The sequence below is a fragment of the Aulonocara stuartgranti genome (assembly GCF_965226115.1).
Source record: "Aulonocara stuartgranti genome assembly, chromosome: 17".
NCBI classification, from domain to species: Eukaryota; Metazoa; Chordata; class Actinopteri; order Cichliformes; family Cichlidae; genus Aulonocara; species Aulonocara stuartgranti.
In genome coordinates this window covers 4,818,698-4,841,146 of record NC_138953.1, presented here as the reverse complement: position 1 = coordinate 4,841,146, position 22,449 = coordinate 4,818,698, and the positions used below count along the sequence as shown (strand labels likewise).

The 22,449-nt window shown below is 39.3% G+C and overlaps 1 protein-coding gene across 10 annotated transcripts in view; it reads left to right on the top strand.

Moving 5' to 3' along the window:
* The window catches only part of ano2b (anoctamin 2b), a 75,921-nt gene extending 67,665 nt beyond the window's left edge, over window positions 1–8,256 (top strand). For all 10 annotated transcript variants that reach the window (XM_082510925.1, XM_082510923.1, XM_082510924.1 and 7 more), the window contains 2 exons: window positions 1,675–1,780; window positions 4,377–8,256. In XM_082510925.1, coding sequence (XP_082367051.1) covers window positions 1,675–1,780; window positions 4,377–4,757 — 487 coding nt within the window. In that variant the 3' untranslated portion in view covers window positions 4,758–8,256. The remainder of the gene's footprint in view (window positions 1–1,674; window positions 1,781–4,376) is intronic.
* The last annotated feature ends 14,193 nt before the right edge of the window (window positions 8,257–22,449 follow it).

The following is a 22,449-nucleotide window of genomic DNA, read 5'->3' as shown; positions in this document are numbered from 1 at the left end:
TTCAAAGGAATGCTCTATGTTGTACTTTGCATCCCACAGGAAAATGCAGCCTCTTTTACAATAGCTGTGAAAACGGAGGCCAAAAGCAGTGTAACATAAAGCCAAGTGTCATTCTCTACATATTTGTAGAAGGTTGGTTGATGGTCAGATTAGTAACCTGCTGCTGAACTCTGGTGAGCTTCAACGTTTCAGATGTTTACAGGTTAAGGCTGTTCAATGCTTTTACTGGCATTTTAGTGATATTTCATAACATCTCATAATGCTGCAGGTTGCAAAGGTCTCTCAGCCAGTTCCATAACATGCATAGTAGTATTGTTATTTGGAGTTTCAATACCCACAATTTCACTAAATGTGTTTAGATGGAGGTATTTTAACCCACAGTTATTGCTCATTGCCTTTCTTTTGAAAATGCTTTTTTTTTTAAATCCTAAAGTAGGATGTAAAGAGGGTGCAACCTTCATTAAGGAGCGAGTGAATTTAAGGAACTTGGAAATCTAAATAATCTTGGCTGTGCTGAAGTTGGATCATCTAGACTGTTAGTTTATGTATGCAGTAGCTCAAATCAGATGCCTGTCCACAAATGCTTTTATTTTCTTGGGAATTTTTTTTTTTTTGTCCGTTTCACTTATTTTATTTTAAGAGAGAGTGGGTGGAAAATTGCCAACAAACCACTGAGGTTTTCTCCAACACTCACTCAGCAGGGTCTCTTTGATTTCATAATACTGCTGAATCTCAAACAGTCCAGTTGCAACTTGACATTTGTATTCTAATCCTCTCTGGTTGCATTTTAGCCAACAGATACAGAAGCAGCAGCAGCTCTGGTACCTGAATGTACCAGCTGTACCAACTATATTATTCATGTCTTTCTTCCAGCAGCAAATAACTCACATTTTTTCTCCAGTGTTAACAAACCGCTTTTTTTTTTTTTTTTTTTTTTAAAGTTAAAGATATAATGAATGAATAATGAATAATGAACCAACTGTGCTTTATTTATTTATTTTTTTTAATTTCACGTGTTCACTCCTCACCTCCTTTTACCCTTGAACTGAATTTGGACGACATCTTTCTGTGATGATTAAAACAGACTGACACAATTTCTGTATCACATCTGGTATTGCTGATCCTGTGGGGACCGCAATCTAATTACTCAAGATTTGGGGAACGACAAATCCCCATAATCTCAGTTTGTGCTTTTTAGTATGATTGGTAAGGGTTTGGGTGAGGATAGTAGTAGTTATGGTTAAGTGAAGTTTCCAGGTATAATGTCAAAGTGTGAAGTGGTGGTAAAATGGCTCTACCCTGTCTACCTTTTTGTTGTGCACTTGGCTGTTATTCTTAGTCCTTGTTATCTTATTCTGCCTCTGTCCTTATTTGGAGCATGTAGACAGTTTGTACAACATGTGGTTTGAGTTTCCCCATGTTTGTTTTGAAGGTACAATAAAGAGTGTTTACTACAAGGACAACAAATGAAAGGAATCCTGATAAAGTTTATTGCACTTTAAGTTTCTCGACTGAGCCAAGGAGCTATATATTTTGATTAGGCAAGGTCTCAGCTAGATAAAGATGCTGTAAATCAGTTTAATCTTAGGTTTGCCTCATATTCTCAAACTCTGGACTCGTAGATATTCTTGTCTCCATGGGTGTTTTATTTTATTTAATTTTTTTTTGTTCTAGGTATAAAGACTACAGGGAACCCCCATGGTCTCCAGACGCGTACCAGTTCTCTAAACAGTACTGGTGTGTCCTGGCTGCAAGGCTCGCCTTCGTCATTCTGTTCCAGGTGCAATTTCAGTGTATTACTCAGTTTCTGTTTTTTTTCTTTTTTTTAAATCCTGTCTGCATTTGCAGTGATGCATATAAAAGAAACGTGTGTGTGTGTGTGTGTGTGTGTGTGTGTGTGTGTGTGTGTGTGTGTGTGTGTGTGTGTGTGTGTGTGTGTGTGTGTGTGTGTGTGTGTGTGTGTGTGTGTGTGTGTGTGTGTGTGTGTGTGTGTGTGTGTGTGTGGTTTTTTTTGGCCAGTCATTCCAAACTGAGTGGATCACACTCTGCTCTCATTATGGTCAGGAAAACAACCAGATGCTTCATGTTTCTCAAATGTCCTTGGACAAGTTGTTAAAGTTTCATTCTTTATTTCTGTTAAGAAATAATCATGACCAGAATTCAGGTACTATACAGTTGCTCTTAAACTTTTGGTTCAATAGTTTTTTTGTGATGTGAATGGAACAGTGAGAAATCATTTTTAGTTTTACCCACTTATGTCCTTTATCTGTGATTGCTGCAATTTCCACTAAAAATCCTACTCCCATAAATAGTTGCATTAGTAAAACTATCTGAAATAGATGTAAAATTGTTGTCCTGAATAAACTCTCATACGGCATCAGAATGTAATCAAACTGTTTGTCAGAGGGAAATTGTAATTTTTACGACCCTTGAGCATAACAACAGAAAAAACAGCAGTGCTCACAGACTGAAAAGTTTGGGAAATCCTCAACAACTCACTTCAGTATTGCTGTCATCGGTCAGAAGTGAGCTTCTCTCACTCATTGGTCCATGTTGGACTCTTCAGAATGTTTCACCCAGCACTGACAGCTCCGGTTAACAATAGAGTGACGGCCTGCGCAGATAGGGGAAAAAGTCCGGAGTCACTTTGGTATCTGAGTAGTAATAATAATAATAATAATAATGGATTGGATTTATATAGCGCTTTTCAAGGCACCCAAAGCGCTTTACAATGCCACTATTCATTCACTCTCACATTCACACACTGGTGGAGGCAAGCTACAGTTGTAGCCACAGCTGCCCTGGGGCAGACTGACAGAAGCGAGGCTGCCATATTGCGCCATCGGCCCCTCTGGCCAACACCAGTAGGCGGTAGGGTAAAGTGTCTTGCCCAAGGACACAACGACCAGGACAGAGAGCCCGGGGATCGAACCGGCGACCTTCCGGTTACAGATACGCAGAGTACACACACTACCAGTGTTGGTCAAGTTAATCAGTAACTAATTACTAATTACTTCCCCAAAAGTAATCCCATTACTTTACTGATTACTTATTTTCAAAAGTAATTAGTTACTTAGTTACTTTTAAAAACATGATTTACAACCTGAATAGGTGATAAAGCAATAGATCTTTCAGCCCAGCTCTACTTTCTGCCTAATCCATCATATAAAATGTAATCAAATGGAAAAAGTCTCTTTTTAAAATTTGTTTTTATTAGTTTTAATCTTTATGACTTGACTTTATGCATCAAGAAAACATTAAATTATATGCAACATTCTCTGACTGGAAGAAATTTGTTTAACATCTAAACCTATTTTCTGCACATTCCTGCACATAAAATAAAATATTTTTTTGTGTTTACACTCAGTTTTTCAATAGATGCAAGTAAAACACAGCAGAAAATAAATAAAATCAAAGACTCAGCGGTCCTGTTGCTCTATTTTCACCTGTATAGCAGGAGTGGGGCAGGCAGAGGTTTGCCCTGGTGCAGGTGTGCCGCAGCGGTCAGTGGAAGTTTGTCTGTGAATTTCCCATTACGTCGTAGCATACTCGGTGCGTAGTCGGTACTTGCTTGGAAGTTTAGGGGGTTTTTTGCTGTAAAAAGAAGTTTTCTTCCCACGCAGTGAACAGTGGACGCTAATGTTTTTGTCACTTTTTTGTCACATTTTTACTTTGAGCTTAAGTTTTTAAGCTCAAAGTAAGGTCAGTACTTCCACACTTTAAAAGCTGCACGGGCATACTCTCTCCCGCACTCGATATATGCCACGAATGTCGCGCTCGCTTACATCATTGTCATGAGACACTCACAAAAAAAATTACAGTTTTAGTAACGCAGTGTGCTTACCGGAAAGTAACGGTAATCTAATTACCTTTTTTTGCAATAGTAATCCCTTACTTTACTCGTTACTTGAAAAAAGTAATCGGATTACAGTAATGCATTACTGCCCATCTCTGCTCACTACAGATGAATGCAATCTTCAATCTACTGACGTGTTGCGGTGAAAAATTTACAGACTGTACCTTCTCGTTCTCATCACTTGAACTGGTTTGTCTTTGATTTGAGCAAAGACCTCAAAGTTGCACAAAGGCAAACATCAGCTTCTGCATTAAACTGGTCCAAATTGCTATCAGGGATCATCACTGATCAGCTGGTTCTCAGGTATAACCCAGTGGACAATTGTAATAGTGCCAGGATCCATTATTTCAACTTTGGCGTGTTACGCTAGCCGCGTATATATTTTTGACATAATGGCTCAGTGACATTGATATGGTTGATATACAGTATGTCACTGTCACAGTTATCATCAATCGCACTTGTTTCCACATGCATCAGTCTTTCTATCACTTATATTCCCACTTTTCTCCTATTCTTCAAGAACCTGGTGATGTTCCTCAGCCTCGTGGTTGCCTGGGTGATTCCTGATGTTCCCAAAACCATCGTGGAGCAGCTCAAAAGGGAAAAGAAGCTCCTGGTCGATGTCTTTTTACAGGAGGAGAAGGAGAAATTACAACTCATCCAGCGGCTGTTTGCCAAGGATGCCACCCTCCACCCCAGCGGCAACACGCTCCCCCCAGGGCAGGATCTGCCGATCCCAGGTCGCTACAGTACTTTGCCATCGGGGCCCACAGCTGGAGAGGACCGAGGAGGAGGAGGGCCAAGGGCAAGATGCAGGGCAGCCAGTTTCAGCCAGTTCAACAGGAATATTGCCTCTTCGCCCATGAAGGAAAACGAGAATTCAAAACACACAGCGGTGTGAGATGAAACACACGTTACGGGGGTGCTTCAGCTGGTTCTATGGATTGTCACTTGGGTGACTCGGTCCATGTATGTCTTTTCTGTGTCTTTTGTGTCCCGGTATGTGTGGCTTACCTTTTGAACATAAATTTTAAATTCACTGATATGTGAGTGGTTGACTCTGCAATGTTCACATTGATTGACTAAATGGGTGTGAGCGTGTGTGTGTATGTATGTGTTGTTCCTACTCTCACTGACTGTTTACCTGACAGAGTTGTCGTTTTTACTTTTTGGTCAAAATAGTGAGGCATACTAGCTTCATAGCGTAGAGAAGCAATAATCATCATGTTAGGTTAAACAACTAAATGTTGCAGGAACCTGGAAGAGACTGGAGATGAAGAGAGGACTATGAACTAATGGGTAGTCTTAATAAGCATTTAACCAACATGATTAAACTGACAGACATTGTGGCTCCTCATTAGGGCTGTCAATAGTTTCCTGCTTTATGTGCTTATGCTATTCATGTATTTTTGTTTACAGAATTTGTAGCAGTTGAAAAATACCACATTTTCTGTACTCTTCTCTTTAGAATTCAGGAATACACTTTGAACCCCTTTTTTCAGAATTCACTAAAATTGCCACTAAAGATTGAGCTGCTGGTCATTGTTTCTCTTTACCTTACCCTGAGTTTGAAATGATGGAAAAATGCTAATGTGACAAACCATGTTTATGGCACTCATTTCAGTTGAAGCTGTCGTGACAACTTTCAGCTGACTGTTGAATGACTTTAATAACTTGTGAATGCAAAGGAAAAGCCATCTCTTTTATAGACTGAGTCAGGTGAAAATGATCACACTGTGTCTTATTGACAGCGAAACAAAAGGCATTAGCTGTCCTTTATTATGAAACACCTGACAGTGTACCTTGACATTCCTTCAGGTAAGTAATCAATCTGAGCCCGTTCTGCTTAAACAGAAGACCTTAACATGGACTCAACATGCCCATTTAGTGGAAATCTGCATCTTCACACACACACAGATTTCTTTGATTGCGGTTAAATCACGTTTTGTTTTTTTTATTAGCTTGTTAGCTAGCCAATATGTAAAATGTTAACCCTAAGGTTCCCGTATTATGAAGGCAGTTCCATTCTCAATGAGTTACATGCAATGGGAACTTATTTTGTAATTTATGCAGCAGACCTAATTTGCTGCGGCGCAGATTATACTCTATATTAAATATGAACACGTAAGAAATCACTGCCTGCTGACCAATCAGTTCTCTGGAAAATAATACCTGACTTTGGCAGGGAACTGTTTTACAAAAGTTACTCCTTTGAAAACGGGGCGCCCATTTGTCTTTGTAGATCTAATATCAAATTGGCGCGTACCCTTGAATTCTGTTTTTACATTTATTCTATTTACTCATTCAAATAGCAACATGACTGCAACTGAAATAATGAAAACTGAAATTTTACTTTCAGACCAATAGAGCGGTGATATTGGTAAGCCTGTTAACTTAGCCCATACAATCAGCATTTCTGCTAGCTTTCCTTATTGACTTTAAATATGCCCAATTTGATTAACATGAAAGGTATTCACAGATTTTACTGACCAAAGCAATTCAAGAAGAGACACATTTATACAGCGCTTTCCCCCTCTCACAGTCATCCTCTCACTATTGTATTATTCTAATATGATAGTTATGTCTTCCAGATGCTCTACTGCAGTAGAATTTTCCATGTTTGTGATTGGTCAGATGATGCCAGCACAAACCCTTTCATGTGAATGTGCTCTTAGCCAGATTGATGAACCCTGGGTTAAAATATCCTGACATCCTAGGTACATCAAACTTGCTTTGTAGTAAAGACCCCAGGTCTGTTGGTGTATAGTTAAATGACATACAGATTAAAAGAGCTTTTGCATGTTATTCAAAAATTAAATTCTAAGAAATATAAGCTGTGATCATATTGTAGCTAATGTACATGCAATGGCATAAAACAGCTTCTCAGTAGGCAGTTCCTTTGCAGTCATTGATCGTCTCTTGGAAGTCAATGTTCATCGATGTACCTACTGAAACAGTCCATAGCTATGTAGCCTACAAATGTTAATTTAACAGATGGTCTCCAAACAAGCCCGCTTGTTGATGGTGTAGAATTTGTGATTTTAGAAAATGTGTCCCTTTATAACATCCAGTGTCTTGCAAGACCTTAAGCTATTAAGCTACTTTCTTTTATTCAGACAATGTTAATGTGATGTGCATATCATACTGGAGTAAATAAGTTCCCATCATGAAGTAGCGCTCACTCATAACCAAATCTGAGAAGGTTGAATTTGCAAAGAGGTGTTAAAATTAAATGGACAAAGCTACACTGAACACAACATTTTTAAACATCACACATCCATATCAGCATTATTGCTATCTGATATTCCAACAGTTAATACTGTTGTCAGCAAACAATTTGAATGTGCAAAGAATGCAGCTGAGATTAGTTTTTATTTGGTTTCTTCATGTTTAGCTTTTAAGGACCCTAATGGATGAGAAGCCAGCTGTTATCCAATAAAAGCAAGTGTCAGTGAGAGAGACTGGTTACGTGACAGACCTACAAAAGTCATGTGCTCTATAGATGAAAAATGTAAAGGCTATGGTTAGTGGGGTTTTTTGTTTGTTTGTTTTTTTTAATTTTCTTTTTTTAAAGGGTGAATGCATCATGTACTGTAGTCTGAATACTTTCAGTATTGATGAATCCCCGCAAGACTGCATCTTCTTTTTAAATTCTTGAATTGATGAAGCTTATTAGCTTAGCTTGGTAACTTATTTCAACACCTATGAAATTCAGCTCCTGTACACTTGGTGCTGTGTTCATCCTACATTACAGAAGGTCTGTCATGAGGTATGTTAAATATCTATTTTGTCACAGTAATTGTGATCAGTCTGTGTTTCATAACATGAAATAGACATGGTATTTGCAGTAGGAGTAGACCCGCAAGCTACTATAAACTATTTGTAGGTGTCACAAGATATTAGACTGCTCAATTAACCAAAACTGCTTCAATTCATGCCCTCTTGGAAAAAAATACGGAGGGAAAGTGTTGTTAATTTTAATCTTCACAGATTTAACAGTGTGGAAGAATCACTCCTGCTGCTAATGTGTATTGCTGGCCAACTGCATATTGTATACTTTTCAAGGATGTGTGATGGGACAGTGAATCTTCACTGGAATGAAAGGGTACTTTCTTGACACTCAATATCTAGTTCTTGTAATAATGTTAATATGCCGACATGCTGTAAACCTTCAGTGCTGTTTCAGAGGCCTTGTAACTGCTCTTTACTTTGCATTTGTCACATCATCTGCCCATCTAATACTCAGTGACAGACTGTTAACTTTATTTGTATCGACTTTAGGAAGTTGTAATTAAGATCTATTTGTTAAACGACTTTCTGTTGTTCAAAAAATGTTGGTCCTAGTTTAAGATGGTGTACAAAATCCTAAATACAGAATTGTTAGATGGATTGGTTCTTCACATTGTGTGATGTGTACTTTTATCCCATAGTTCTGTTTATTTATTGGTCTTTTTTTGGACCAGGTAGTCTTAGTGTGATTACTTGGTCAAAAGAAAAATACAACATGACGAATATATGAGGCTGTTAGAGCATGGCATTATCAGTAATGTCTGCTGGTAAATCCACATGAACAGACACTGGATTTTATTGACCAGTAAAAATCTGATGCATCAAAACTGCAACCGATGAAGAGAATAATCCTCATAAGGGAGTCTCTTCGTGCCTATGTCCAGTGAAATAAAAGATGGTTTGCTTCAAAGTACGTCTCATCCTGCCAAACACTGTCATAAAATCTGACGTCTCTTTGGACTCCAGCAAAGGTTGTATTTCTACATTAAATTTATGAAACACACCTTTTTTGGATTGCTTATACTACCCTGTATATGTCCATGAACACCTTGATACAAAAGTTGTAGCAACTGTTGTTTTAGGGTTGTTTCTGATTATTCCTGCCACCTGGTGGACAAAAGAGGCCCCGATACAGCTTTAAAAGTCTATCTTGTATTTTGACCATTGGTTTATGGTGATTTTCTGCAAATGCAAATTGCTGCAGAGAATTTTCCAGTGATGTAATACGTTAAATCTTACTGAGTGAAGTCACTGCTTTGCTGAATCGAAATATGAATTAATGGTTGAATAGATGCAAAAATAAATACTGCACATTAGTAGCATCTGAGCTTTAACCAGATAAACAGTACTGTTTATCTGGTTAAAGCTCAGATGCTACTAAACAGTACTGTTTTGTAATTCAGTTTAATATAGCAGCCAACCAAAACCTGTAAAACGCAGTCTTTGCGATCAAAATTCATACATTATATCCAAAAAGAGGTGAAATAAACCTCATAGGTATATCTAAAAAATTTACATCATGCATGAAATTAGTACTGATTTCTACCCACATGTTTTTCTACATTCAAATATTTTTTACAAGGGAACTTTGACAACTTTTTTGCCAGCTTTAGTTGATAGCAGTTGATATCAACTTAAGTTGATATAAGATGTCCTCATGAAGATGTGGATTCGTATTAGTTTGTGTGACTTAAAGTTTATGTTGCTAACTGATAATTGAATATCTGAATGGACAGCCAAGATACTTTCTACAACATAACTGTAAGAGAAAAGAGATGATGTGACACTTTGTAATATTTTTACTCCCTGACAGTATCCAGCTGCAAGTGTGAGCAAGTTGCTGCTGCTCTTCCTTCTATCACTGGACATGAGGTTACTGTTCATACTTTATCTGCAACAGCTGCTCATTCTATAGCGCTGTTGCATAGTGAGTCATTTCAACTTGTGATGCATCTGTGAAAGATGCGTTGTCTTCAACAGCCATCACAACAGTCATTCCATGTCCACACAGTTTCATCCATTTAAATCAAAAAATCCTAATCATAGCAAACAAAAAACAAGCATTGCTAGTTGTGTCATCCAAAGTCTGAAATTTTAGTCATAGATTTGTCTTGGCAGTGCTCTTTGGGAGAGGCAGTCAATCTCTGTTTTTCTTTCTAAATGCTGTGACACGAACGGGTGCCTAACCGCGCAGCTGCAGCTGACGGTGCACAGACTCTTACCATAGTCACAACAAGCAGTGCATGATACTGTATCATACAACAGCTCTACTCCATTGGTTAGGTGAAATGCAAATGGTATTGCAATGCAAGGTAAATATATTGTTCTTATATTTTTAAGAATTTATGTACAAAGATGGTTCGCAATGTTAGAGTGACACTATCCGAGGCTAATGGGTTTTGCCTCTCCCTGTGTGATGGGCTGTTGTCACAACAAACAAAGTGGAAAGTAATCAGATGACAGCTGTGTGAACCAATGTTGACAGACAGTACTCGGATGCAGAAAATGAAAGGTTATATGCAGGCTGTTCTCAGGTGTGTAGATGCCAGCCTGCAGAGATGGAAGGCTACTGGTGCTAGCACTACTAATGTTAGCCACACATGTATACGGTGCAAGGTTCCATGCATTTCAGTGTCATTTAAAGCTTATTAACCAAGACTTTGACAGTCCCATATATCTTGTATATACACCCCTAGTATTTGTATTGCCAATGTTTATTACAAATATCATTAACTGGATTTGATTTTTCTCATGATTAATCAACTATAATTTAGTCGCCAACAACATTCGTAGTAGTCACTCTAAAAATAAGAAACTACACCTGTAGATGATATTTAACAAAATGTGTAAATATGTTAGATTATGGCCTCATCAATAAGGATTATGATTTGAATACTTCTTTAAAATAAAAATTTTCAGTCTGATGCTAGTGCAAGGTAAGAGCACACAGAATGTACTACAGTAAAGTAGTAATGTACTACAGTACTGTTTTTGCAAGCAATGTTAAATTTGACCATCAGCTAATGCTTAATTTGGAAAATCAATTTGTTTACTGAAGAAGCTTTGAAAAAAAAGTTGTCTCTTTTGTGTAAGATATTTTAAGTGTTGTCAGAATACTGATCAGATACAATAATACACATGTTTAACTGACTTATTAATTACAATATGTTGTTATTTGCATTGAGTAACTGACTATATAATAATCTGGCCCAACCCTGCAAACATGATTGCAACACAAGGCACAGAAATCAGACATCAACACCAAGTAATATGTACTACTGTTTGTGGCATTGCGCTTTCAAGTGTGTTGCAATGAAACACTATGAAAACATAGTTTTCCTTTTTTTATAGTGTGAGGCCAAATAGCTATGTTATTGTTGGATGCCTAAGGAAAGCTAAACTTCACCACAGAAAATGAGCTTGTGGTTACATCAGATGACTGATGCTGGAAATGAACATGCATGAGCACAAGTCTAGCAACCTCTTTTCTCTGCCAACTTGTCCCTAAAGCCAAAATGTGTGCCCTACCATGTGCTGTGCGACCAGTCCACAGGACACACAAGAGCTAAACTAAGTCAACCTTCGTTCACCATGTGTTAAAATTACATAGCTACAACAAAGAAACAATGCCACTGGATGGTTAATTGGTAGCTGTGTTCTTGTGGGAACATAGTTTCCCTTGTGCTTAGAAACTGACAAAAACAGTCTGGCTTAAAGCGGTAGTTACTTATTGAATATAAGACTCTTACTTTGGAGCCGGGTTCAACTCCCTCGTTGGACCATTACTTTAAAACACGAGGTTTTTATGTTTATTTTCAGCTATTGTGTGGTTAGGTGTACACCTAAAATGCTGGCTTCCAGCGGCATTCTGTTTTATAAATCTACAAGCAAAAACAACCATATCTTCTTGTGTAAGCGTGCAGTTAATTTTGCTTTGCTTGCTAAGCAGAAAGACAATTAGCAACGCTAACTAGCACAGTTTTGGTTATGTTTAGGTTAAAGAATCTTTCTGTTTTTTTTTTTTTTTTTCAGTTTTACTTCCTCTTCCCATTTGATTACCAAATGTTTCTAATTAGCCATTTCAGCTTAGTATAGGCAGTCAGCATCTCCTGCAAGTTCCCAGGTTGTCTTTGTGCTTCATGAGCACAAAGAAATGACATTTCTTTGTTTCTTTATTGGATTCATTGTGTACGTGTTTTTTTCCTGTTCACATTTAGTTTCCAGATTCAGTATTCTCCATGTATGGACTTACCCCAGAAATACACTGGACATGACTGTGATTGCTCCCAATTAAGACAGTGCTTGGATGTCTTCCAGTGTGTTCAGTCCCAGCATTGGCTTTCCACTCCATGTTGTTCAAAATAGGTCTATTTTTATGGGAACTACATTATGCTGTACAGGAAAGAGGAAAAAGGCAGTTAGACACAGAAATCGGTGTCTGCTTAAATACTGGGTTGTTGTGAGAGACTCCACTCCTTTCTGGGATACTTTGAACATCAGCAGGTATTAATACAAATGTCTGATTTAAAAAATCTGCAGTCTGTGACCTCCCTAGTACAAAGCCAGAGGGAAGTAACGGTATGTGGTCAATTTTACAGAAAGGTAAGGACGTACACCGGGTGATGCACACACAAACAAAAACATCTGCTTCCACTATTTAGGAATTGAAGATAAACTGGATCAGTTAAAAACAGACTTGCTGTCTGCAATCTACATGGACGTGTTTCTGCACTCCCTCCTGGTTGAACAATTGGAAAATTTTATTACTGCTATATTTAAATAAATAGCTACTATACTCCAAATATTATTTACTATTAGTTGACAACAACAAGTGGAGGATTTATATTACTGCTGCCAATATTTAAGGTTGAATTTGAATTATAGATGATGTATTTGAATTTCAGGAGTAGGACCACATCTCCATAGACACCTGTTCCAGTCTGGTGTTCTTGTTTACGTTCTTGTTTACATGCCCCACCCTCCCTGCAATTTCCAATTCATTTACTTTGCATTACTACATGGGGATCTGCCTGGCTCGAGAGCTGCAGCCAGTCCCCTGAGGCATTCCCCGAACAGCAGCCTCAATTCATGCTCAAGCCAAAAAACTAAAAGCTCAAACACAGGTCTGCTTCTTTATTTGAAAATAAAGTAATATTAAAATTTGTTATCAAAAAGAAAATCAGCTGAATTAAAAAGCTCGAGCAGGGTGTAATATGGTTATTGGTCCATACCAATGAAAAATGAATGTAGAGTGCTGGCAAAGTAGCTGGTTAAACATATTAGATTGAGACAATCGCGTAGATGCTAACCTGAAAGTGCTGTGAGCCTTCATCTTGCCTGTTTCATTAGACTAGATATGGTCAGCTTGCCCAGTTCCACTCATTTCAACAAGGGATGGCCACACCCATACAAGGAAAGAGACAGACAGCTACAGTTTCCTATGAGCACCTAACAAGCCCAACTTTCAGTGGCAGTAGCTGACTGTCTCACAAGATGGCAGTAACATATGGATTGATGGAAAAAGGTGAGAAGCTTTATGACAGCAACGTCCAAGATGAAAGTTGAGAGACATTGTTTTACTTTGGTATGTTCATTTATATCTATTTTTAGATTTGACAAGGCCTTGTCCTGACAAAACACCACTGGGTGATTGTCCATGAATTCACTGAGGCAATGGCTGTCCTGTTGGCTTCCCGCTCTACCCAGACAGCTCTCTTTGCCTAAGCCAAAGACGGTATTTCCAATGGTGAGAACAGAATCTAGTGTGGACTATCTCCTGCTGAGTGCAGTGGGTTGCTTATTCATCTGTGAAAGTAGCTTAAGTTAATTTAGAGAGAGAGAAAAAGGAGATAGCAAATAACCTTGTGGCTTTCTGTGGGCCAGACGCAGAATGTAGCAAAAACAGGTGGTTGTTCAAATATTTGTGTAAAACTAGGCTGAAGGACGTGCGCACACTTCTGTAGTCATGGCCAAAATCTATAGAATCGGTCACAACTGTGTCTAATCACAATCCGCTTACATGATCGTGACACTGAGATTAAAATCAACACCAGCTGCCGAGTTGTGGGTGGTGGCAAACACATTCCTACAAACCGACATCCTGAGTGTGGCATTATGGGATTCACATTCCTCACATGGGCTAGGGTAAGGTTTAGTTGTTGCTAAAAATGTGTTTTCTGGTCGGTCAAGCAAACTTTTGCCTGACTTTTGTAAGTGGGCTGAGCGATCCAAAATTTGGTTATCTGCTCTCTAAAAGAGAGAAAATCACAGTTGCAGGCTAATGATGATGTAATGACACCGGAAATGTTCAAATTTCCTGTTAACTCAGCTAAAGCCGGATATGCAACGGATTTTTAACCTTATGTATTTGTCAGTCTGGTTTGACGGTCTGATCTCCTGAGTATATGTGTGCTTTCAGGGAGGATTACATTGGCCACAGGCTTAACAGGCAACGTATATTAAAGCCTGTAGCTGGGTCATTTGAAAAAAAGAAAAAAAAACCCCAAAACAAACGAAAAAACCCTGCTCTTGGGGACCAGAGGCACATAAATATTTGGATTTATTGACTTAGTTTTAGCATGACACACAGTCTGAGCATAAGCTGATAGCTGACCACAAAATCATACGAACCTGTTGCACTCTCTCTGTCTTCATGATCGAAGGGTGTAAATGAGGTAAGGATATGCAAAGACACAGAGCTGAATAAATGCAAGTCTGGTTTGAGGCTATTTGATTGCAGAATATTGCATGAATAATGTCATGTAACATAATGAAAACCTTAAAGTGAAAATGTAAATATAAGAGAAGGTTACCAAATGTTTTGGTCTGTTAAGCTCTACAAAGAAAAGAAAGATCAGCAGACAAAGAGTCAGAGAGAAATAAAAACGTAAATCCTCCTTTGTTTAATAAAGGATGTCTGGCTTGTCTGCTAAGCATTTGCTGCGATAATATTTAATTCATACTACAAATTGATTTATATTCTAAGCATGTGACATTTAGTTGCTCTTGTGGTGATTGCGTCGTTAGTCTGCAAACACCATAAATTAATGATGCATATCAGACCTTCGCAATGTGAAACATGTGAAATTAGACAGTTCTCACCTAAAGCTTTTTTTGTGCGCATGCGCCAACCAGCGTGCAGCCTGTTACAGTTGCTCCTGCTTTTTCTCTTAGTTTAGCTCTGTTTTCTTCTGTCTTTGTTAATGGTTATTTATAACGGAGCACTGTAACGAAAAAGAATTTCCCCTAGGGATCAATAAAGTATTCTGATTCTGATTAAAAGTGATCCACCAGGCACTAAAAGTAGATGACTCTAGATGACATGCACATGGTGTGCGTTTCATCAATTGTGTTTCATAAAAGTGTGTGTGTGTGTGTGTCAGTCACCTGCCTCAGGCTAATTCCTGACCTGCCCAGATTTGTCTCAAGTCTCCAATAGTGTTCACGCTTCTGCTTATGGTTCTCTGCACACACAGTTTGAGAACTAAATGTTTAACTAGCTCATCCTCCTTTATTACATTTCTATCATGAATTCTATTTGTAGGAGGAAAAAAAACCCTTCATAGTCATAATACCGTTTACTTTTCTGAAAAGTGCTCCTTTTGTCTCTAGGTGTGTCTCTTTAGATGACAAAACTGTATTTCCTCCCATGATGCATCAGCTAGGTGCAGTTAACTTGTCTTGTTTTGGGTGTAATAACATGTTCTGCAAACTGTGGCATGTAACAGAGTTTCGCTGTCAGACTTATGTTGGTCACACAAATCTTACACTGAATAATTGCAAGACTTATAGCCAATCCTTTAAAAAAAAAAAGGTTCATTTAAACAGGCCTCTGGAGCCTGTTCCAGCTGTCGTGGACAATGCTGTGTCGCACACACTTTTAGTGATAGAAATCAATATTTCCAAGGAGTCTTACAAACTTTTTTGTGGACTATGCAAAAGAAGTGCAAGACAACACAACACTACAGGTTAGTTTTCAACCACTGCTGTTCTCTGCATTAATATTAGCGTAACGGGAAAGGCTGTCTTAAGAGCTTGTAAAGAAGGCAGCTAGATTTTTTTTTTTAGGCATGTGAAGATGTTTCACCTGTCATCTGAGAGGCTTCTTGAGCTCTAAATACAAAAGGTGGAGACTCACAGTTTTATCCCTGTGTGTGTGTTTTCCCCCTGAGGGTCATTGACCTACTATTGAGCCAAAGTGTGAAAACATTGGGTGGGCTGGGGGGATTGTTAGAATCACCATTGGGGTTAAGGGTGAAACCACTGTGAGACCTTGTCCCACCCCATCATGTGACCGGTGGAAGGCACCCGAGGCAGTGAGTGGGGGTTGAAGCACCTGGTAATGCATCTCAAGACTCCACTGTAGGTGGTGGACAGCTGGTGTTGCCATGGTCGTTCACAGTGAACGATGTCCTCTTTTACCTCCCCTTTAAACCACCTCAGTCTAGAATGTGAACATTGGAATCATTGAAAGAGTGTGCTTTTCTTCTTCAAGTGAAGGTTTATGTTCTACAAGGTTCGAGGTCTGAACATATCAAACACTGTGCTGTGTAACTTGTGTTTGGGAGCTTGTCCTTGAGTTGAACCAGTTTTTGTTTAAGAGTGTTGCTGAGTCTAAAGTGCACCTTGGCCTATGTGACGACATGATCAATGCTAGTCCAACTACCCCGAGGACCACGTCTAAAGGGGACAACACCCACTAAGAGAACAGAATCAACTTTCTGGGAATTTCCTACCTGGATGATTGAGTATGCATCAAGACAACCCCCACTAGGGGTTAAATACCTGGGACTCTCCACCATTTGCTTTTAGAACCAAAGAGGCCTCTTGGATGAAAGGTAAAAATGTCTTCAGAAAATTTAAAGAAGTCCAATTGCTTTCTTTTCTTAAGCACTCAAGACTACCGTGACCTGGATAACTGACCCTACACAGACAATAAAAAAGGTCCTACATGCTAATGTGATTTTGCAATTCTCCAGAAGGATATTTGAGAACTGAGAAGTCCATTTTGCTGGATATTTGGGAGAGGAATGTTGTATTCTTGTGGACTCATGCACCTCTATACAATCAGAGATGCAGGCTTTTGAAGTGAGAGCTGATAACCTCTTAACCTGTCTTTAGTTCAAAGGATGTGGGGTCCATGTTTTCCAAAAAGAATTTCGATTCCTAAGACAAGGAATTTTCTCATTTTTCAACTTAGCCTCAGGGTAGGAGTTGTTGTTGTTGAGCTGTTTTAGAACACTGGTCAATTAAAGTGGCATCATCCTAAATTTATGCCTTAATAGGATCCAAATGTATGTTTGTTTGCTTTTTTTAATTCATCCAGTGAAATGAAATGAAAAGGGAAACCTGAATGGTAACAAAAACTTTTTTTTTTCACGCCAGTATGGTGGTGTGGTGGTTAGCACTGTTGCCTTACAGTAAGAAGGTCCTGCACGTGTTACTCTCCAGGTAGCCCAGCTTCCTTACACGGCCCAGAGCTATGGAGTTAGTGGGTTAAGTTACTTGCCGTTTCTGAATTGTCCACAAAACATATTAAGGATTGTACATTAACATAAAACTGTTGTCGGAACCACACTGAACTTCACCACAGAAACATACACGCACACACACGAAGAGAGAGAGTATGCATAGTATGAGAACAGGACAAATCAACAACTGACAATGACTAATTAATATTAAAATCTGTAAAATAATGTATTGTTCGGAGTTTAGCCTGTTACTGTTACTATTTTTACCATTTCTTCTTGGAGCAACTGTAACCCACATAATTTCCTTAGGGATTAATAAAGTATTCTGATTCTGATTGTTTCAGGATGACCTGCCATTATCCAATGACACATCTGCTTACCTGCATCTTTTGCTCGTTTCTCCTCTCTTCTCTTCTTCTTCTAAACTGAGCACCTGATGGATTTGAACTTTTCTTGTCCATCTTCCAGTGGTTATAATTTTGCACTCCAGTATGAACACCCATCCCCCAACCCGAGAATCACCACAACATAACCTAAAAGACCTACACCTTAGTTCACAGATTCACTTTGTCTAGGGTTTATTTCTGGGATTACACGTAACCCAGGATTCAGATCATGAATAAATAATGGGCTTGGATTTACATCATTATGAATGAAATGTGCTATTTGGCAGCAGCCGGCCCCCCTCACCTTTCGACGGGTTGTGTGTGAGACTTTAAATCATCAAACTGTAAATTATAAATTTTAAATTGTTATTGATCCCTTTACCCCTGGACCTAAAGTGTATGTTTATTTTCTTACTCTTCTTATATTTATTGTTTGTTTGTTTAACTGCACTGCTGTAACTGGAGCCTCGTCGTCTCCTCTCTCTATATACTGGACTGTATGTAGCAGAGATGACAATAAAGTTTTACTTTGACTTCGGCAGCAAGCAGGCGCACCGAGGGCTCTCGCGCTCACTTTTCGCGTATTGAATTTTGAAAAAACATCGGTGCAAATTATAAGTCTGTATTATAATGTCTGGTGTTTTCGTGTTTGTTGTTTTGTTTTTATTTTGTGAGTTGGTTATCCGGTCGTTAAGTGATGACGTGACGAATCCTACTTTCGGGCCTAAAGTAGTCTGCGTTTAATATGGCTTTTGTGTTGTTAACATGTTTAATGTTTTGTATTTTCTTCTATTTAATCTCAAAAAGCTCAGTGAAAACAGTCAGTGATCACTGTTGACCTCCCTTGGCTTTTATTACCGCTAATCATTTATTTAAGCTCAGTTTTTAAAACCTTAGGATTTAACTACAGCCCAGCCCATGCAGCAGTATATGAATGACTAACCTCGTATTGTGGATGGATTATCTCAGTTGTTCTCCTGGCTGAAGTTTGGTCCTTTTACAGCATCCTGCCATGCGATTGCATTTGTTCCTGACCACCGAGAACACTCATGTTAACTTTTATCGAGTGGAAAAAAAGTTAGCTTGTTTTTATTATGCTAACATAGCTGTGTCGCTAGCAGTCACGTAGCACATCATTATATACCAGTTAGCCAAACTTCAGTAACCCTACAAATGTCACTGCTGTTTAGTTTTCTGTCTTCATTTACGACCATGGCTCAGGGGGTTGGGAATCGCATCTGTAACCGGAAGGTCGCCGGTTCGATCCCTGGGCTCTCTGTCCTGGTCGTTGTGTCCTTGGGCAAGACACTTTACCCTACTTGCCTACCGGTGTTGGCCAGAGGGGCCGATGGCGCGATATGGCAGCCTTGCTTCTGTCAGTCTGCCCCAGGGCAGCTGTGGCTACAACTGTAGCTGCCTCCACCAGTGTATGAATGTGAGAGTGAATGAATAGTGGTGTTGTAAAGCGCTTTGGGTGCCTTGAAAAGCGCTATATAAATCCATTATTATTATTATTATTCATTTATGTTGGAAATGATAACAGAGCTGTACGTTTTAATTTGTTTCCAAAACCCCGCAGTCAGGACATGCTATATACTGGATGTTAAACTCAATTGTTACACCTGGTAGAGCAGAACGCTGATCATTTTATTAAAGATGAAAGACTTTAGACAGTTTTTCAACTCTCAGTAATGCCATAGTGATCGTTTGATATATGGACCTGCAGCGGAGTTTAGGCCCAGACACGGCTAGTGACGTCAGACCTAACGACCGGATTAGATGCCGCTCCAGCCAGCCAGAGACTCCCCCGCCGCCCCGCCCTCTCCTTCCTGTGCCGCAAGCAGCAGGCGAACCTCGCAAACGGAGGTCACCCTTACTCCCAGCAAATGGGCGATAGAAAACCGATCGGTGCCTATGCCATTCCCAGTATGCGCTGGCATGACGTCAGGGCAGCATGAATACGAGCAATTTTTTTTTTTTTTTTTTTTTGCAGATGCCCATGATGCCGCCTCCCACCACGATGCCGCCCCGGGCAACCGCCCGTGTCGCCCTTATCAAAAACCGCTACTGGGTGTGAATGGTCGTCCCTCAGTGTTAGCCCTGTAGCAGGCTGGTGATCTGATAAGGATAAGTGGAAGAGGATGGATGTTGGTTTTTTTTTTTTGAGCTGGCTGTGAACATCCTTTTAGGTTGAATTTTAACATGTGGGGTTTTATAACGAAATTTTGCAATTCACTTTTGAAATCAGCCTCAAGTGGCCACGCTGGGAACTGCAGTTTTTGGCCTTTGCATGTTGGCTTCATTTTTCAGCCCTGCAGGTCGCTTCTTGGGTTACAGAAGACTGTTTCACTGGTTTGCAGAAACATTTGAGACACTGTCTCTTAACCTGTTTTCTCTCCTTGGCTTTCCAGTCTTCTCTTCACTATCAATAAACAATAAAAGCCCTCCCAAAATACACTAAAAAATTTACTGTTTTTCTGTTCTGATTTTATATGTAGCAGCTAGTAGATTTCAAATTATCTGGAAAACTGACACATGCTGATAAATCAGCTAATACTAAAACTCCCATAATTTTTCAAGGGAGCAGATTCTGATTGTGCTGTATCACAGACTTCTTCTGCTCCCTTTATTGTTCATCACAGCAAATCAAATGCCTTTATCTCATCCTGGCCTTACCATCCTCCTCTGTCACACCAACCCTCTGCATGTCCTCCTTTGTTATATCCCTGAACATCCTCTGAGGTCTTCCTCTTTCCTCCTGCCTGCCTGTTCTTTATTCAACATCCTCTGTACAGTATATCCACTATCCCTCCTCTGCACATGTCCACACCATCCCTTGTCTCTCCCACTTTGTCTCCAAACTGCTAAACCAGAGCTCTTCCTTTAAAATAACAAAAATCTTATCATCTCCAATTGTTCAACATCAAGCTCTACCACATTGTCCATCATCTCACAGCACTACAGTCTCGTAAACCTTCCCTTTCAGTTTTGCTGCTATCCTTCTGTAATCTACACCCACTCCAACCTGTCTACACTCTTTTCTACACCTCTCTTGTGCACTCTATGTTGCTTTGGGTGTAACAGTTGAAAATGCAAAAATGAATAGTTAACTCCACAGAGCATTTGCTCTGCATATAGTGGGGGCTTTTTGTTCGTTAGAACATTGTGTGTTTTAATTGCACAATAAAACAAGCAATTAGAATAATAAAGCCTCTTTAATGTGGGAAACCTGTCCACAGTTTTAATAAATAAATATATCATATAAAATATAATAAATAATTATAAACACAGAAAAGGCTCACACTGTGGTATACTATTGAAGAGACACTGTGGGAGGGAGGGAAACGGTTCATGTTCCTGTATGTCTGTGTCCTCAGGCAATACTATACTTTGCATTGTAGGACATATTCTCCTCTTTTCTTCTCCTGATCTGCTCTTACACACTGGAAACTCCTGTTCCTCCTCATCTCACCTTTGCTCACTTCATCTCTTTCGACATGTTTTGTCCTTTTTTTCCCCTTCGGTGCACTGATGAAAGGGTCCTATAGGACCCAGGCCACACCTTAAATTCACACACACACAATGGTGGTGGGTTAATGCACTATATAAAATGTCCACACACATGTGCAGACAAATAAGTAAAAGTACTTTATCGCGCATGTGCAAAATGCACATGCTTGCATGTGAGGATGTGAACGCACAAAGCAGGAACTTTTAACTCCCACACACATTTATATTTAGAGGGATCACAGCTGAGACTCACCAAATTGTCTTTCCATCTGTGTCAATACATAAACTTTGAAGTGTGACAGGAAGGTGTGTGTGTGTGTGTAAGTTGTTGCAAGTCTTTCCTGAGTTTTTTCTTCATCGTTTCTTTTTACTTCCAAAACCCCCCCAAAAAACTCCAGAAAAGACATTTGGAAATGACGAGTGCTTACAGCAATCCAACTCATATTACCTCTTGTTTGGCCTTTGCTGGGACATTAAAGCAAAGACATGCAAAATGGATGTTTACAGTGAACATTTCATGACAGTGTACTCAATTGATGGCTATGCCCTCTTTACACTTAACACTGGTTGGTTAAGTGCTCTCTTAGCGTAGCTCCTCTCCCTAGAATTTTCTTTTTAGTCAAAAGCCTATTATTAAAACTAAATTAAAATTTCAGTCAAAATTAACACTGCAGATGAAGCAAGAATGCAATTAAAATATTTCCCACAGTAACAAATTGCTCACACAAATTTTAGCCTAACGCTAACCACCACTGGGACATGGCGTGCGAGCACCTGCCTCCACTGTCAAAGTTCTAAGTAATGTGCTTAGCAGTACAGACTGATATACATACTTGGGGATAACAACTCTGACTATGCTAGCCCTGTTATTTGTTTCCTCGGTGACCCTAAAACTGCAGTAGACTTTGAATATATATAAAGGACTATTTTCTATCTTTTCCATTTAATCCCTCTATTTAGCCAGGCTTTCTTGACTGTCCTGAATGCACACACCATATTAGTTACATTGTATTGCTGGAAGCATAAATCCAGAGACCACTATCAGAGCCAACATACACTGAAACATTTTGAAAAATGCACCAAAGTGTGCATTTTAACATGCTGAAGATTTAAGTATGGGTATAATACCTCACTTAAGAAGCTGACCTGTGGACCAGAAGACATACGAAAAAATGAATTTACTTTCAGGTTCACAGTAGTTTTCAGGGGCCTGTCTTTCTGAATGTTCTTTTGGGCTTTTTCCCTCCCTTTAATTCAAACTAGGCTATGTTCTCCTGATAACACATGAGGCAGCCTCAGTAGTCCTTTGGACAACTGCGGTTTAATATAAGAATTTAACAAAAGAAAAGAAAAGAAACAGAAGCGATACAGTGGGATGAAAATGTATTGGGAACAAGTTGCTGCACAGGCTCCCAAACTCGCCCTTCCTTAATCAGCC